This window comes from Salvelinus fontinalis, chromosome 9, assembly GCF_029448725.1.
Source record: "Salvelinus fontinalis isolate EN_2023a chromosome 9, ASM2944872v1, whole genome shotgun sequence".
Lineage (NCBI taxonomy): Eukaryota > Metazoa > Chordata > Actinopteri > Salmoniformes > Salmonidae > Salvelinus > Salvelinus fontinalis.
The window spans coordinates 42,769,664-42,786,119 of record NC_074673.1 but is presented as its reverse complement, the minus strand read 5'-3'; the positions used below and the strand labels follow the sequence as shown (position 1 = coordinate 42,786,119).

Genomic DNA, 16,456 nt, shown 5'->3' with positions numbered 1-16,456 from the left:
AGACTTTACCGGATTTAAGTCAACTGTCAGAAAGTCCACCATGCCTAATTGAGGGCTAAATGGGATTATTAGTAAATCTTTTTCAGGATGATATAAATAAAAACATGTCTCTGGTGCTTCTGTCTTCATACCCTCAATCCCCATCTTGTCCTGGTAAATAGACTAACTCTACTGTTTGCTTTTGACTCCGTAGAGGCAGATTCTGTCAGTGTGTTCTTCCCTCAACGCTTAGCCTAGTCTGGATAGGAACAGACGGATGAATGTAATCAACACTATAGAAACATTCAGTACTACCATATGATGCTCCTGGATAGCTTCCCTCTTCTATACCTCATGCGTTGTTATAATTATTGTGATGGCTTGCTCTGCTGGACAAGATGCCGTTTGGCAAAGGAGACAGGGCTTTGGCGCAGTGTTGATGATTTCGAAGAAGTAACCTCAAGCTGTCACAATACAATGTTAAACAAGCAAACTGACCAAGCACAGAGGCCAAAATGCTGTCAAGCAGAGTGGAATATTTCCAAATAACTGGTACAAATGTTGGTATTTCAGCAAAGCTAACTGCTGACCCTAGCAAAAATGTAAATAGCAGTACTATTGTGTATAATATATTTTTTTTTGTTAATTTGCCAACAGTAGGCTTCTACTGTAAAATACTGTTGTTTTTATGTGTTTCACTATAATATGTCACATAGAAGAAAAAACGAACTATGGAGTATTCTTTCTATCTTTCCTTCCTCTGTAGTTCTAATGAAGGATCGGTGCAAGCTCTTCTGTCGGGTTACCGGGACAATGGCCTACTATCAGCTGAAGGACCGCGTCATCGACGGCACACCATGTGGCCCAGACACCTACGACATCTGCGTTCAAGGCCTCTGTCGGGTAGCTGTACTCCCTTACATCAACACTGTGTATCAAACACAGCTACACACTTATATGTTCTCTCAGATGTGTCTGTCTATATCAGCATATCGCTTACAATGTTGTGAAATGTTACTGATGCTGACCTTCTGTATCAGAGTGCGCACACACACACACACACGTTTTCCCAATTTTTGTCTCCTCAAAGAGAAAGCTGTAGTTTTGTGGATGTTGGGTTGAGGATAACAACATCTATTTTTAGTGCAGGTTTGTGACCACTGATGACAGAGATAGCCCTTGGTGTGACTCCATGTCTGATTGGTGTGTCTCTGTGTGACCGCCTGTCTGATTGGTTTGTCTCTGTGGCATTTCCACAGCAAGCAGGCTGTGACCATGTGTTGAACTCCAAGGCGAAGAACGACAAGTGTGGAGTGTGTGGAGGGGACAACTCCTCCTGCAAAACCCTCGCTGGGACCTTCAACGACGCTGAGTATGGTAAGCCTGGCTGCCTTTCTTCTGTTTCCCTGTATTCCAAAATACTTAAGAAGGTATTGCACACTGTTCACAATAACAATTCTCGATGAACAGGTGAAATACAATACGCTTGCCATAAACTATTTGACACTTGAATACTGCACAGATGACCACAGAATTATGACATAACTTTTGGATGCTAGTAAAGGCAATTATTATTTTCTTTTGGCTTTGGGACATTGCTTTGCATGTGGAAAGCCCAGGTAAACACTGGAAGTTCTCAAACTGACCCCCTCAAACTCATGATTAGTATGATATCTCATCCCAGGCCAATCGCTAATTACATCCAATCACCTTCAAGTCTGAGCTGCAAAAGAACAAAATAGAAATGACCATAGGTGTGGCTCCGGTCAAGTTGACTCAATATTAGTTTTGCTATTCGCTTCTCTTTCTCTGTATGTCCATTCCTCCCCTTGTGTCTGTACCGAGGGGTCCTGGGCCAAGCATGTGTAACCAGACCCTCTCTCTCCCTCCTCCCTCTCTCCAGCCAGGCTCAGCTATCCCAGGGTGCACAGGGGTGTCTTTCCTTTAGGACTGTGTTTACATTCCGCGGTCGCCCTGCGGTTGTATTCGATTGTATGTGTGGTCAATGGTTGTTTCGGGGGCTTCGAGGGCCTGTGGAGGCGCTGTGGCTTTCTCTAAGGGGGACCTGGTCTGCGGTTTACTCAGTTCACCTACTCCTTGTACCTATGTGCTTAAGCTGTCTTCGCCAGTTAGAGCGGGAATTTAACATGCTACTTAAATCCTAACAGCACAGAAGAGACATTTATGCTGCTGTTTGTTTTTAGCACTGAAGTGAATGGGTTTGAATTGACTTGTCACGAACCTTCTTCAGTAATTGCTGTTTACCAACTACTTTATGTCGTTTATTTTTGTTTTGGTTGATGCTGTAAGACTTTTTTCTTGTGGTACCAGAGTTACTGTAGCATATAAGGGTTAAGGGGCTATTACTTTGACTACATAGACAATGCACTTCAATCAACAATAGTAACCACCGAATGTAGCCTATGTGTAATGTTGCTATGGGGATCGTTTGACCGCGGATCTTGGACTGGGGTGTAATGATTGATTATTCCAATGCTCCTAGATTGAAGGATAAACTGTGTGTTGGGAGTGTGTGGTTGGCCAGTCGGCTGGTCGGTGTGACGAGAGATAACCTTTAGTAGTGCTAGCCCTGAGTGGCCCATGCCGTTCTCTCTCTTCTCTATTTCTCCCCCTCTCTCACCTCTCTTTAATCCAGTTCTCTCTTTCAACCCCTTTCCTCTCTGACTGCTCTCCTCTCCCCTCACTCCAATATATCTTCAAACTCCATCCTCCTAGTTCTCTCCCCTCTTTCCACCTCTCTCTTTGTCCCTTTCACCGCTATCTCCTGTTCTTTTTCTACTCTCTTCCTCCCTCTTCCTGTTCACCTCTTCCCATGTCGGCCTGTCATGGAACACAGAACCAGGGAAATTACAGGGCAATCGCCGGACCGGGCCGGGGAGTAATTACATATTATTTCACGGGTGGGCCTCTGTGAGTGAAATGAACCTTCTACAGGTTATTTTAGAGCTCCTCTTATTTTTCCAAGTGTGACATTTTAATCCCAGAGGTAAGAGCTCGCCTTCCCTTCCCATGGAAGATCACAGATCCTGAATCCTACCGCATAGTGAAGCCATTAAATCAAGGTGTGACTGTTCTGTTCAGTACTGGGAGTACTGGGACTGTTGTGGTTGCCCTTAGCTTTCTCACCGTAAACTACATCGCTCTCTGTCTTTCTCTCTCTCTTTCTCTTTCATTCTCTGTCTCTCTCTCTCCATCCAGGTTACAACACAGTAGTTCGGATCCCTGCAGGAGCCACCAACATTGATATCAAACAGGTCAGCTACTCTGGGAAGCCGGAGGATGACAACTACCTCGGTGAGCGTGTGTGTGTGTGTGTGTGTGTGTGTGTGTGTGTGCGCGTGTGTGTGTGTGTGTGTGTGTGTGTGTGTGAGAGATCACTATTCTGGATGTCACCTCAGTCCCCTGTGCTTATGTGTGATGGTGTCACTAGTTAGCCACTGTGCCTCACACCAAGCCAACTCACTCACAGCCAGTTTATGACAAATAATTTCTAACTATAGAGGCTTATAGCGGTTTTTATTTTTACCCCTTTAAATGGTGTGCACCATACAATAGGTCAATGTGATTCTCCCCCTCCTCTATCAAAGGGCAGCCATTGGTCAGAACATGGTTACCCACCAGCGACCTCAGCTGTAGGTACAAGGTAAGGAAGGGGGTGAGGAAGTATGGACTAATGCCAAACCGCTGGTCATTTATACCAGTCAGAATGTATATGGAGGAAGCATGGCGGGGTGTGGGCCCACATAGTCAGGCCATAAGGGCTAGCTGGGAAAGAAAACGGAGTGGCAGAATGAGAGGATGATGAATGAGTGTAGAATAGGTGCTAATTAGAGGCATGTGTAACGAGGCCTGATGAAAGTACATAGGGGCTGGATGAGATGGACCATGGCTGTGTGTGTGTGTGTGTGTTTGAAATTCTTAATTTAATAAAACAACCACATTTTGAGAGTAGTTTTTATGATGTTTTTATGACAGAGAAAAAAACATACACACTTTGCAGTCTTGATCGTGTAATTTAACACTAACTATGTTTCATTACCTATTGAAATAAATATGTATTCCTCAAATAATTTGACTGTGTCATCGACTCACAGATTGATATAACATATGATGTGGTTTACCACTGAGACTTAAAACATCTATCCAGGCGTTGTAAGATCTGGCATGTCGCGTTCCCCTGCTCAGATGTTGCATGCATCAACCAATGCTTGCATGCCACGCCATTGACTGTGCCGTTGGGCACCAGAGTGCTATAACATATGTGGTTAGTTGATACGTAAAATACCTATCCAGACATTGTAAGATCTGGCATACATCAGCAAAGCCTGGGCAGAGGAATGCGACAATAAGCCTACCTTAGCCTTCACACGTTTCACACGTGTTGCTTGTTGTTATTGTCGGCCAATCAACGTGGCACTACAGTCAAAGGCTCTTTATGTAGCAAGCAATGTAAAGTTGGAGGTCTCTAATCAAAGCTAAATGGAATTAAAATGACGGGTTAAATTAGCTAAATGAGAAGGAGGATGCTACAATAAGCACCCGACGGGTAGGCTGTTCTTTAATCTGAATGGAGTTGTTGTAAACAAGGACGGGGAGCATAGCAAAATAGCCTAATTTAGCCTAGCTTGATGGCTATTTTAGCCAGCTTCTTCACATTGATTTGATGCAGTAAAGACAGACACTAGCAGGTTGGATGGTTGATAACCTATGGCATCTACAGGTTTGTCTAACTAGCATGAGTCAGTGTGGCTACTTTTTTGTCTCTCCGTGCCAGAAACCTTGTAATTTCAGAAATAATGACATTATTTAAAATATCCATCCCTACTGGAGACCTAGGCCATTCATAAACGCTAACTACCTTTACCTCCTATTGATGAAGGCATCTTCTTCCTGGGGGCCTTTTGTTATGAGCCCAGACGCTTGCTCTAAACGTTGACACGCATGGCTTGCGGTACGGTTTTAGAGACATAAGGAACATATCTTTCATATCAGCTTGAAATAATTGTTTTTAAAAAACATATTGTATAGGATTAGGGTTCCCACACGGCCATATCTCCACCTTACAGCACTCGTTTACGGAAGACATAGGCGGCCACCTGTGCTAATGATCTATCTAGCATGCTCCGAACACCTCTGTGTAAGCATAACTGGGGCGGAAGTGTAGTTTGTCAACTGGAGGCACACATAGAGTTTGGATCTGTTCATATCTGCTACAGGAGGTGTATCTTTTTTTATTTGAAAGATTATTTCTCACTGATTTAAAAGATAAGGGCCATATGTTTCGAAAACCGATTGCAAGCGATGATTGACGTTTCTAACATAGCTTCGGAATTATAGTTCACATGGCCAACCGTGAGCGAAGCTAATCGCTGAAAGAGTTTTCGAGAACCACAGGAGACCTAATCACACACACATTGTTTCAACATGGGCTCTCTCACATTGTAATTACATTGTAATTACTGCATATTTCTCAGAACCATCATTTGTGTGTGTGTGTTGAAGGGGTTAGCTAGTTGGTGTTTGGTTGTTAGTGTGTATATCAGAGTTGGTTCAGCATGTGTGCGTTTGTGTTTGTGCTTGCTTTTATGTAATTGTTTGGATTTGGAGGCTACTTTGTTAGCATTGTAATGTCAGTTGGCAAGGAGAGTCACGCAGTCTAGCTCCAAATTACTGCAATTTGGAGCCACCAATTTTTTTACTTACCCCCATGCAACAATGGCATTGCAGAACATTATTGGTTTGAAGTCAATGAATGTTTATACTACTTTCCCCCTCAAACTATTGTCCAAACCTGAAACCCACAAAACTCAGAGTAAATTGCAAAGAAAGCAGTTTTTCTCAAATGTGTTGAGGCTATATTTTATATTTATATTTTTTCTCTCTTTTTTTGTTTCCTTTCAGCTTTATCTGACAGCCATTCTAACTTTCTCCTGAATGGAAACTTTGTGGTGGCCATGTTCAAAAGGGAAATCCCCTTCAAGGGAACCGTCATTGAGTACAGCGGCTCGGACACCAAAGAGGAGCGCATCAACTGCACTGAACGTGTTGAGGAGGAACTCATCCTACAGGCAAGGCTGACGTCTGTCTGTCTCTCTGTCTCTCTCGCTCTTTGTTTCTGTCTTTCTCACGTTCTGCTCTTTCTCTCTCTCCCCCTCTCCTTCCCCATCTCCCCATCTCTATATTGCTAAAGCTTTTTCAAATTGTTGCCCTAGGTCCTGTGTGTGGGGAATCTGTACAACCCAGACGTGCGCTACTCGTTCAACATCCCCATCGAGGAGCACAGAGAACAGTTTGTGTGGGACCCCTCGGGCTCCTGGCTGGAGTGCAGCCGCATGTGTCAGGGTAAGGTCGTAGTCGTCCACCCAATTAGCCATGTGTCCTTGCAGCCCCTCTGCTCTGACCCGGTTGATCACATCCCAGTACATCAGGGTTCCCCAACAGAATAAATATTATCATGTTGTGCTATTGTTTCATTCATTTCTCACTTCCCCCCTTGCTGCTCCTCTAATAGACATTCTACATCCTGCCTCCCACCCAACGGACACTTACCCTGCCCCCACCCCCCAATGGACATTTATTATTGCTACAGTTGTAAGTGTGTAAACACTGAGTGTACAAAACATTAAGAACACCTTCCTAATGAGTTGCACCACCCTCTCCCCTTCTGCCCTCAGAACAGACTCAATTTGTCATGGCATGGACTCTACAAGGTGTCGAAAGCGTTCCACAGGGATGCTGGCCCATTTTGACTCCAATGCTTCCCACAGTTGTGTCAAGTTGGCTGGATGTCCTTTGGGTGGTAGACCATTCTTGATACAAACAGGAAACTGTTGAGTGTGAAAAACCCAGCAGTGTTGCAGTTCTTGACACAAACAGGTGCGCCTGGTACCTACTATCATACCCCGTTCAAAGGCACTTAAATATGTTGCCTTGCCCATTCACCTTCTGAATGGCACACATTCACAATCCATGTCTCAAATGTCTCAAGGCTTAAAAGTCCTTCTATAACTTGTCTCCTCCCCCTCATCTACACTGACTGAAGTGGCTTTAACAAGTGACATCAATAAAGGATCACAGCTTTCCCCTGGTTAGTCTGTGTCATGGAAAGAGCAGGTGTTCTTAATGTTGTGTACACTCAGTGTATATTATTATTGTCTCATTCACTTTATTATAAAACATTTTACCTACACTGTTGGATCTCGGCGCATAAGAGTTTCACTGTACCCTGCGATTACATCTGCGACCCTGTGCATGTGACTAATAAACTCATCTAATCTAGGCGGCCTGCACGCCAAAAACATTATTGTTGTTCTTGGACATAAAAATCTGTGAAATAACCAGGAAATGAGCTCAATGTGATTTTCATTTAGGAAATCTGTTCCCATGTAGTCCCCTGCATAAATAGAGAGGCACGTAATCGTATCCCATGTTATCAAGGTTTGAAATGATTTTGTTTTTGACAAAATACTAAATCTGTTTGGCATTCTTGTGGTCAATCTGCAGTGTAAAAATGATCTATAACTATGTTCCGGCCCCCCGACCATCCGCTCAAGGAAATACCAGACCCCGGCTGAATCTAGTTGGGGACTCCTGCAGTACACCTTCCACCCCCTGAGCCTATAAGCAGGGGCTGATACTTCCTTTGCCTCAGAGCATACAGCGTCATTAGCAGGATCCAGTTGAAACTGTTTGATCCCAGCCCAGCTAAGACCATTTGGCCAATGGCAGGAAGTTGATCAAAACATGTAAAGGAGGGGGAAATGCGTTCCTTGGCAGTCAATCCTTTAGTCAAATGGGGTCTAATCCAAAGTTTACCTGTGTGTGTGTGTGTGTGTGTGTGTGTGTGTGTGTGTGTGTGTGTGTGTGTGTGTGTGTGTGTGTGTGTGTGTGTGTGTGTGTGTGTGTGTGTGTGTGTGTGTGTGTGTGTGTGTGTGTACCAGGGTTGTCCTATTTTATTTTTAAAGACAATAAATACAACTTTTGCCAGCCAAAATGTCCAGTAGAAAACGAAATTCCATTACAAAATAATGCTTTTTATTAATTGATGGCAAAACCAGTAGATGGAAATACATTTGGCCATTATGCTTATCGGTCTAATTTGCATAATTTAGTGGAATTCAATTGGCCTGTGTGTATTTTTGTTAGTCATCATGTATCTTATTTATCCAACCCAACTATCACACGCGCACAGCATACTATTTTGAGCGGGATTTCTCCTGCAGAGCCTCAGCTGGTTGCTGGTGTAGTAAAACATGTTTTCATCAGCCCATTCATTGAGAGACATGTTTTTTAAGTGTTTGACATTTTTCAGGCGCTCTGATCCAGAGAGACGTACAGTAGTGAGTACATACATGTTCATATTTGTTCGTACGATTCTAAATCCAACCGCGTGTTTCAAAACTGTTTTGGTGTACGATTAAAAACAGCTAACGTTACTATTTGTATTTCTCAACTAATTAAAGCGCACGTTGCGGTCACCTTTCAAGTGAAGGCGACAGGCTATCAGCGTGTCACCCACGACTTTACAATGTGAGCTGGAGGCAGTATGCATTTTGAAAACATACTTAATTGTTGGAAATCTAAATGTTTTATTTCATATTATGAGGCATGTCTTACCTTGCATCAAAGTAGACTATAGGCTAAATCCTACCATGGAAACGCGGAGGCAATGATTTTATAAAGAATTCATAGGCGGTGCATGAGTTTCAAGTTTGGGGAAGCTTACTTAATTTATCCTACCATTTTTACCATTCTCCGTGCCAGTTATGATTTTCATATGTGCATTTTCGTGAAACAGTTTCATTTCAATAATAATGTTTTAATTTTTTTAATCATTTTCACGTGGTTAATCATAAAAATCTGAATTAAAATGCCATACGGACACATTGAAACACTGTGATCCATTGGCGGCTAAAGAAATGAGAGCATTGAAGTCGTAGCCTATAGGCCAATGCAGCAGTAGGCCTATAACTTAACTTAACCTATAACTGGTGATTATCGAGGGGGAGATTGTTGGAAAGACTTACTGTGAGGAACTATAGTTTTAATATATCATTCACAGTGGATATTAAAACACTTTCCTACATTTCCGCGCTATGGTGCTCAGGCATGCGCGCTCACTCAACATTTTCAGGACGAAAGAGAAACCAGACACATGCTCACATGAGGCACTCCAAACAAAAGATAATAAAAAATAATTAAAAAAATCTTGGAAATTGTTGTTATGAAATAAACCAAAACTTGTTTCTCACAAGTTTAGCAGGTTGTGAACTCGGCAAACAACGTTTCCACGCTGAGAATGACAACGGTAATTTACTGTAATTAATACATGCATTAACAGAAATGTGTGTAACCAAATGATGTGGATTAACGGTACTTTTACTACTGGTGACATTCACACAATGAAACAATGAATGCGCACGAAGTGGCGGGAGTCAGCTGAGCCAGACTGGGGAGAGACTCACCTTTATCTTCACCAAACACCCCTCCCATTCTTGTCTCAACATTTGAAATGACACTCGACACATTATCTTCACATATATTTTAGGTGCTTTTCACTGACAGCCCCAACTCAATCATCAGCTGGGCCTATCCTCCATTTCTCTCCTGTTCTATTGGTTTTCATATCAACTTTCTTTCGTTGTCCAGAATCCAAAAGGTGCAATCCTAGTCATATTAGCAACCCATCCCAGTTGTTGCATCTTTAGATTCACCCTCTTTCTAAGTTTCTAACAGAGATCTTTGTCTCTGTCACATATGGAACAGCTATCAGGTGCGCTATTTAGAACGGTGTTTTCCCGCAAAATGCATTTTGGCAAATGTTTGAAAATGAAGTTTTATTGGCTGCTTCATTACATAATCTACATGTTTTGTTGAGATGAATTACCATAATCTACATGTGATTTCTGTCATTCTGAGCACCGTGGGTGGACAACCTAATGGGTTTATGCACCCAAATTCATATGGGTTCGGTCAATTTCTCAAATGGCTGGTAAATTAATATCTTACAGGTCACGTTGTCTGGCGCCACATTTTCCTAACAGAATCCCTGGTCTGTGTGTGTGTGTGTGTGTGTGTGTGTGTGTGTGCATAGGTGAGCGATGGCGCAAGGCAGCGTGTGTGAGGAAGAGTGACCACCTGGGGGTTTCTGACCAGCGCTGTGAGCCTCTACCCCGTCCCAACGCTGCCACTGAGCCATGTAACACTGACTGTGAACTCAGGTAGATACACACACACACACACTCACTGTATATCTGTTAAACAGACACTAACCCATATAGCCTGTTTGCAGGTGGCACATAGCAGGGAAGAGTGAGTGCTCTGCTAAGTGCGGCCCTGGCTACCGGACCATGGACGTGCAGTGTATGAGGTACAGCTCGCTGAAGAGGCAGAGTGAGAGGTTGGAGGGGAGGGCCTGTTCTGACCTACCCAAACCACAGGCCAGAGAGGCCTGCCACGGGGACTGTCTGCTCAAGAGCTGGCAGTATAGCACCTGGTCCCAGGTCAGTGGAAACTACAGTCAAAGACACACATCTAAGTGAAAGATGATTATAATACTTGTTTTCACTACGTGATGCTATTGCACATTGTCTTGATAAAAAGCCTCTTCATTTCTCGTCTCCTCATGCATGACAGATGTTACTTGACTTTTGCTTCCGTGTTACTATAAGTGGACATGATATAGACTCGAGGTAAAAGTGGGTATGTTATACGTTTGGTGCAGTACAAGTTGAATGGTGAGTCTTATGCTGATTCTAACGTGTTGTGACGTGAGCAGTGTTCTAAGACGTGTGGTCGCGGGGTTCGTACCAGGGACTCCTACTGTATGAACAACCTGGGGAGGAGACTGGTGGACAGGGACTGTAGTGACTCCCTGAGACTGGTCACCGAGAGCTGCAACGACCAGGCCTGCCCTGGCTGGTCAGCCAGCGAGTGGAGCGAGGTACAGGACACACACACACAAGCGCCTGCACACACACACACACACACACACACACACACACACACACACACACACACACACACACACACACACACACACACACACACACACACACACACACACACACACACACACACACACACACACACACACATAAACACGTCTATAAACACACATTATATAAACATTCCTACACACATAATAACACACACATAAATACTGTATATACACGCTTTATAAACTATATGCGTATCAATGTAAACACACAGATTTGCTCTAACATGCACACACACACACTTTGAGGATAACATTTTACACATTTTACACACACACAATCACCCTCCCCACTCACACACGCCCTTCATACACACAAACAAGTTTAGACTTTATTCAACCTGATCTCATAGTTTCACTTCGGAATTTGCCGTAATTGGATGAACGTCAATTTTTGACCCGTTAATTCCGCGTGGTTACAGGGTTAAAACAGAAACAACTCAAAGGGTTAAGCTTTGAGCCTCATCAAGTTTGAGCCAGTGCTGTGCATTTGTGTTTTTTTGTTTTGTTTTTCAAATGTCCAAAATCGACTGCTCTTTGTTGTGACCAACTTGAATTTATTAGTCTTCCTCCTACACCCCATCTTTCCCTCTGTGTTCCCTCCCAGTGCTTGGTGACGTGTGGGAAGGGGATGAGGCACAGGCAGGTGTCCTGTAGCATGGGGGTAGGAGAGGAGAAGCTGAGCGAACACTTCTGTGACCCGAACACTAAGCCTCCGGCTGTGGGGAGCTGTGAGTTGCCAGAGTGTGCCTCCTGGCAGGTCGGAGTCTGGGGACCGGTGAGTCCAGATGGATCTGTGAGTGTGTGTGTGTGTGTGTCTGATAGAATCAGATTCTTGGTGTGCATCTGTGTTTGAATCTTAGTGTGTGCATAGGAGTGCAATAGTTAATTTTGGAGTATGTGACATTATAGTGTGTGTTATTTATGTCTGGTTGTACATACAGTATATCCCCTTCTTTTCCCTGTGTGTGTCGGTGGTGTTTGTCTGTGTGTCTGTGTGTGGGGTCAGATTTATTCCGACAGGATATGAGGGCAGTGTAACGGCAGTCCTCCTCCTCTTCATCTGAAGAGGAGGAGTATTGAGGGAACCAAGGCGCAGCGTAGTGAAAAGACATATTTTATTAACGAAACACGAACTTGATTAAACTAACAAAAACAACAAACGGTGTAGACAGACCTAGATGACGTACTTACATAAAACAAGAAAAACGCACGAATAGGAACATAGGCTACACAAACCAAACAAACCGTAAACAGTCCCGCGTGGTGTACAGACACAGACAAGGAAGACAATCACCCACAACGAACACTGTGACAACGCCTACCTAAATATGACTCTTAATTAGAGGAACGCCAAACACCTGCCTCTAATTAAGAGCCATACCAGGCAACCCAAAACCAACACAGAAACAGAAAACATAGAATGCCCACCCAACCTCACGTCCTGACCAACTAACACACATAACAAACTAACATAAATAGGTCAGGAACGTGACAGGCAGAGTGAAAACGCTAGGGAGGAAATGGCTGCTCAAATCAGAGCACACCACTCCATAACTCACCAGGCTGTTAGGTTTCCCCACTGCCTTAGAAGGAGCCACACACACACACACACACCTTGTGAGTCTGCTAGTCCAATACTCTCAGTCTATACGCTAGAGGTCTTCATGAGTCCAAGAAGTTGGACCCAAGGGCAATCAGACCCGACCGGAATGGACCTGAGGATAACTCGACCTTGACCAGACCCGATTGGACCCAAGTGACAAAATAATATGTTTATCAGCCAAGTTGCTCTTCTGGTTAACGAGTCTTTTATATGTTGGCTAAGTTTTCTATAACTCAATTAATTTACCTTATTAGCATAAAATAAATATGCTGTAGGCTATGCAGAGCCGTGGTTGGGTCCATTTTGATCCACTCAGCTGTAATTACATAGACCCCGGGACCTGATGACAATCAAACAGGAGCCAACCCTGACCCGAGGAAAAGTTAGAATTTCAGACCCGAACTCGATTGGGCCGTAGTCGGGCCTCGGGTATGTCTGGTCCACTCAGACCCATGAAGACCTCTACTATACGCACACCCGGTCTGGAGATTTGAATTTTGAAATTATTGAATAAATAAATGAATGAGCAAATTAGCAAATAAATAAATGAATGAGCAATTTAGCGAATTAAGGAATGTCTTTGACCATTCATTGACTCAGCTGAACGAGTTGGCGGGCGGGATACTCAGATACTTCTATTGACAGAGCTGCTATATATCTGTCTGTTAATACCTATGTAATCATTATCTACTGCCCAAATAAACCTATCCTGCAGCACTTCCTCCACCAACTCAACACCAAATGTGCACCCCTACACACACACACACACAGCGATCTGGGGTAGAAGGTGAGCATCTGGGGAGGTAGTAGGCTTCAATTACACTGAGTTAGACTGGGCTTAGCTGGGCTAGACTCTGTGTGAGTTAAAATTGCGTCCACCCTTCCTTGAAGTAATCACGGATCTGCTAGCCAAGGTTTTACTGTCTGACCCTGTGTGTTTCTCTCCTGTGTGTTGTTGCAGTGTGCGGTGACGTGTGGCCATAGTTACCAGATGCGGGCTGTGAGGTGTGTGTCAGGGGCGTATGGTGACACGGTGGATGACAGGGAGTGTAACGCTGCATCCAGACCCAGGGACAGCCAGGACTGTGAGGTGGCACCGTGTCCCTGGGCCTCTCCTCAACACAGCACCGTCCGCCCTGACAGCTCTGGTCAGCTCTTCACACAGTGGAGATACGGCTCCTGGACCACGGTGAACACAGCAACGGCTCACACACACACACACACACACACACACACACACACACACACACACACACACACACACACACACACACACACACACACACACACACACACACACACACACACACACACACACACACACACACACCCCCCCCCCCCCCCTTTATATAGGCCCATACACACTCACCTATACAGTAGTGCTCATACTGGTACAGTAGTTTCTAAAATGCAGCACACACCCCTGCTTCACACACCCCTGCTTCACACACCCCTGCTTCACACTCCCGCTCCCTCATCCTGGCCTAGGCAGTCGGTCAGCCTTGTTTAGGCTTCTGTCTGTCTAATGCTTTGCATTGTTTTCCAGTGCAAATGAAAACCAGGTCTAAACACCAGGCTTGGGTTTCAAACATGAATCTCAGACTATCAGTAATGTCTGACAGAGAGGCGGTGAGCTCGCATGTCTAAGAGGAGGCTAGCGCAAGTGTGGTCCCTCCGACAAAAACACACATACATTTCCCTCAGAAGTGAAACTTTTGATTGCTGTAGGTATTTACCGCTTGGTAATGTTCACCTTGTCCTCCTGTTGAGTTCCCTCGGGTGCAGCTAGAATATCACCAGGTGAAAACCTTATGGAGTAGTCTTTAATGAAGACAGAGAGAGAGAATGACCAATTATTCACACAGTTTGTTACAGTTACAGAGGCTGAAGTGGCTGAAGTGGTGTCTCAAACGTTTGTTGAAAGAGACTGTTGTTATATACCAGTATGAGTTGATATACTAAGCTACAGGACTGTTTCGCTAACACAGACTGGAATATATTCCGGGACCCAATTTGAGGAGTTTACCACATCAGTCACCGACTTCATTAATAAGTACATTGACGCCGTCGTCCCCACTGTGACCGTACCTACAGTACATATCCCAACAAGAAGCCAGACAACATCCACACTGAGCTAAAGGCTTGAGCTGCCACTTTCAAGGAGCGGGGCGCTAACCCGGGCGCTTATAAGAAATTCCGCTATGCCTTTCGGCGGACCATGAAACAGGCAAAGCGTCAATACAGGACTAAGATCGAATCCTACTGCACCGGCTCTGACGCTCGTCCGATGTGGCAAGGCTTGCAAACTATCATGGATTACAAAGTGAAACCCAGCCACGAGCAACATTGAACCATGCGTGAGAACACCAGCTGTTTCGAATGACTGTGTGGTCTCGCTCTCCATAGGCCAGACGGATGATCAGGATGCGTACTCAGAGCATGCGCTGACCAGCTGGCAAGTGTTTTCACGTACATTTTGCCCAAGAACGCCAAGGTAACCTGTCTAAATGACTATCACCCCGTAGCACTCACATCTGTAGCCATGAAATGCTTTGAAAGGCTGGTCATGGCTCACATGAACACCATCATCCCAGACACCCTGGACCCACTCCAATAACGCATATTGTCCCAACACATCCACAGATGACCAAATCTCTATTGCACTCCACATTGCCCTTTTACCCACTTGGATAAAAGGAACACCTACGTGAGAATGCTGTTCATTGACTACAGCTCAGCGTTCAACACCATGGTGCCTTCAAAGCTCATCACTAAGCTAAGGATGCTGGGACTAAACACCTTCCTCTGCAACTGGATCCTGGACTTCCTGACGGTCCCCTCCTGTACTCGGTGTTCACCCACGACTCAACCTACACCATTATCAAGTTTCCTGACACGTGGGCCTAAATCATCGACGACGATGAGGCAACCTATAGAGAGGAGGTCAGAGACCTGGCAGTGTGATGCCCAGACAACAACCTTTCCCTCAACATCAGCAAGACAAAGGAGAGCTGATCGTGGACTACAGGAAACGGAGGGTCGAGAGCGTCCACATCGACAGGGCTGTAGTGGAGCGGGTCTAGAGCTTCAATTTCCTTGGTGTCCACATCACTAAGGACCTATCATGGTCAAAACACACCAACACAGCCGTGAACAGGCCACGAAAAGTCCTCTTCCCCCTCAGGAGCCTGACAAGATTTGGCATGGGTCCTCAGATCCTCGAAAAAGTAATACAGCTGCACCATTGAGAGCATCTTGACTGGCTACATCACCACTTGGTATGGCAACTGCTTGGCATCCGACCGCAAAGTGCTACAGATTGTAGTGCGTTTTGCCCAGTACATCACTGGGGCCGAGCTCCCTGCCATCCAGGACCTCTATAATAGGCGGTGTCAGAGTAAGGCCCTAAATATTTACTCCAGCCACCCAAGTCATAGACTGTTAACTCTGCTACCGCACGGTAAGCAGTACTGATGCACCAAGTCTGGAACCAACAGGACCCTGAACAGCTTCTAACCCCAAGCCATAAGACTGCTAAATAGTTAGTCCGTGTAGCTATTTTATTAACTATCTGCATTGTCCCTTTTTGCAGTAACTTTTTTTGATTCATCACTACACTGCTGCTACTGTTTACTACCTGTCACTTTATAACTAGTTATGTACTTTTACACCTCAGTTACCGCGTACTCCTGCACATCGACTCAGTACTGGTACCACTTGTGTATAGACAGCCAAGTTATCATTACTCATTATGTACAGTGGGGAGAACAAGTATTTGATACACTGCCGATTTTGCAGGTTTTCCTACTTACAAAGCATATAGAGGTCTGTAATTTTTATCATAGGTACACTTC

The 16,456-nt window shown here is 44.6% G+C and overlaps 1 protein-coding gene across 1 annotated transcript in view; it reads left to right on the top strand.

Moving 5' to 3' along the window:
• Positions 1 to 16,456, top strand: part of LOC129862645 (A disintegrin and metalloproteinase with thrombospondin motifs 20-like) — a 141,708-nt gene that overhangs the window by 73,105 nt on the left and 52,147 nt on the right. Inside the window, exons 14-23 of the mRNA XM_055934506.1 lie at positions 746 to 882; positions 1,239 to 1,356; positions 3,199 to 3,294; positions 5,902 to 6,068; positions 6,213 to 6,342; positions 10,094 to 10,220; positions 10,292 to 10,502; positions 10,778 to 10,942; positions 11,604 to 11,774; positions 13,564 to 13,791. Coding sequence (XP_055790481.1) covers positions 746 to 882; positions 1,239 to 1,356; positions 3,199 to 3,294; positions 5,902 to 6,068; positions 6,213 to 6,342; positions 10,094 to 10,220; positions 10,292 to 10,502; positions 10,778 to 10,942; positions 11,604 to 11,774; positions 13,564 to 13,791 — 1,550 coding nt within the window. The remainder of the gene's footprint in view (positions 1 to 745; positions 883 to 1,238; positions 1,357 to 3,198; positions 3,295 to 5,901; positions 6,069 to 6,212; positions 6,343 to 10,093; positions 10,221 to 10,291; positions 10,503 to 10,777; positions 10,943 to 11,603; positions 11,775 to 13,563; positions 13,792 to 16,456) is intronic.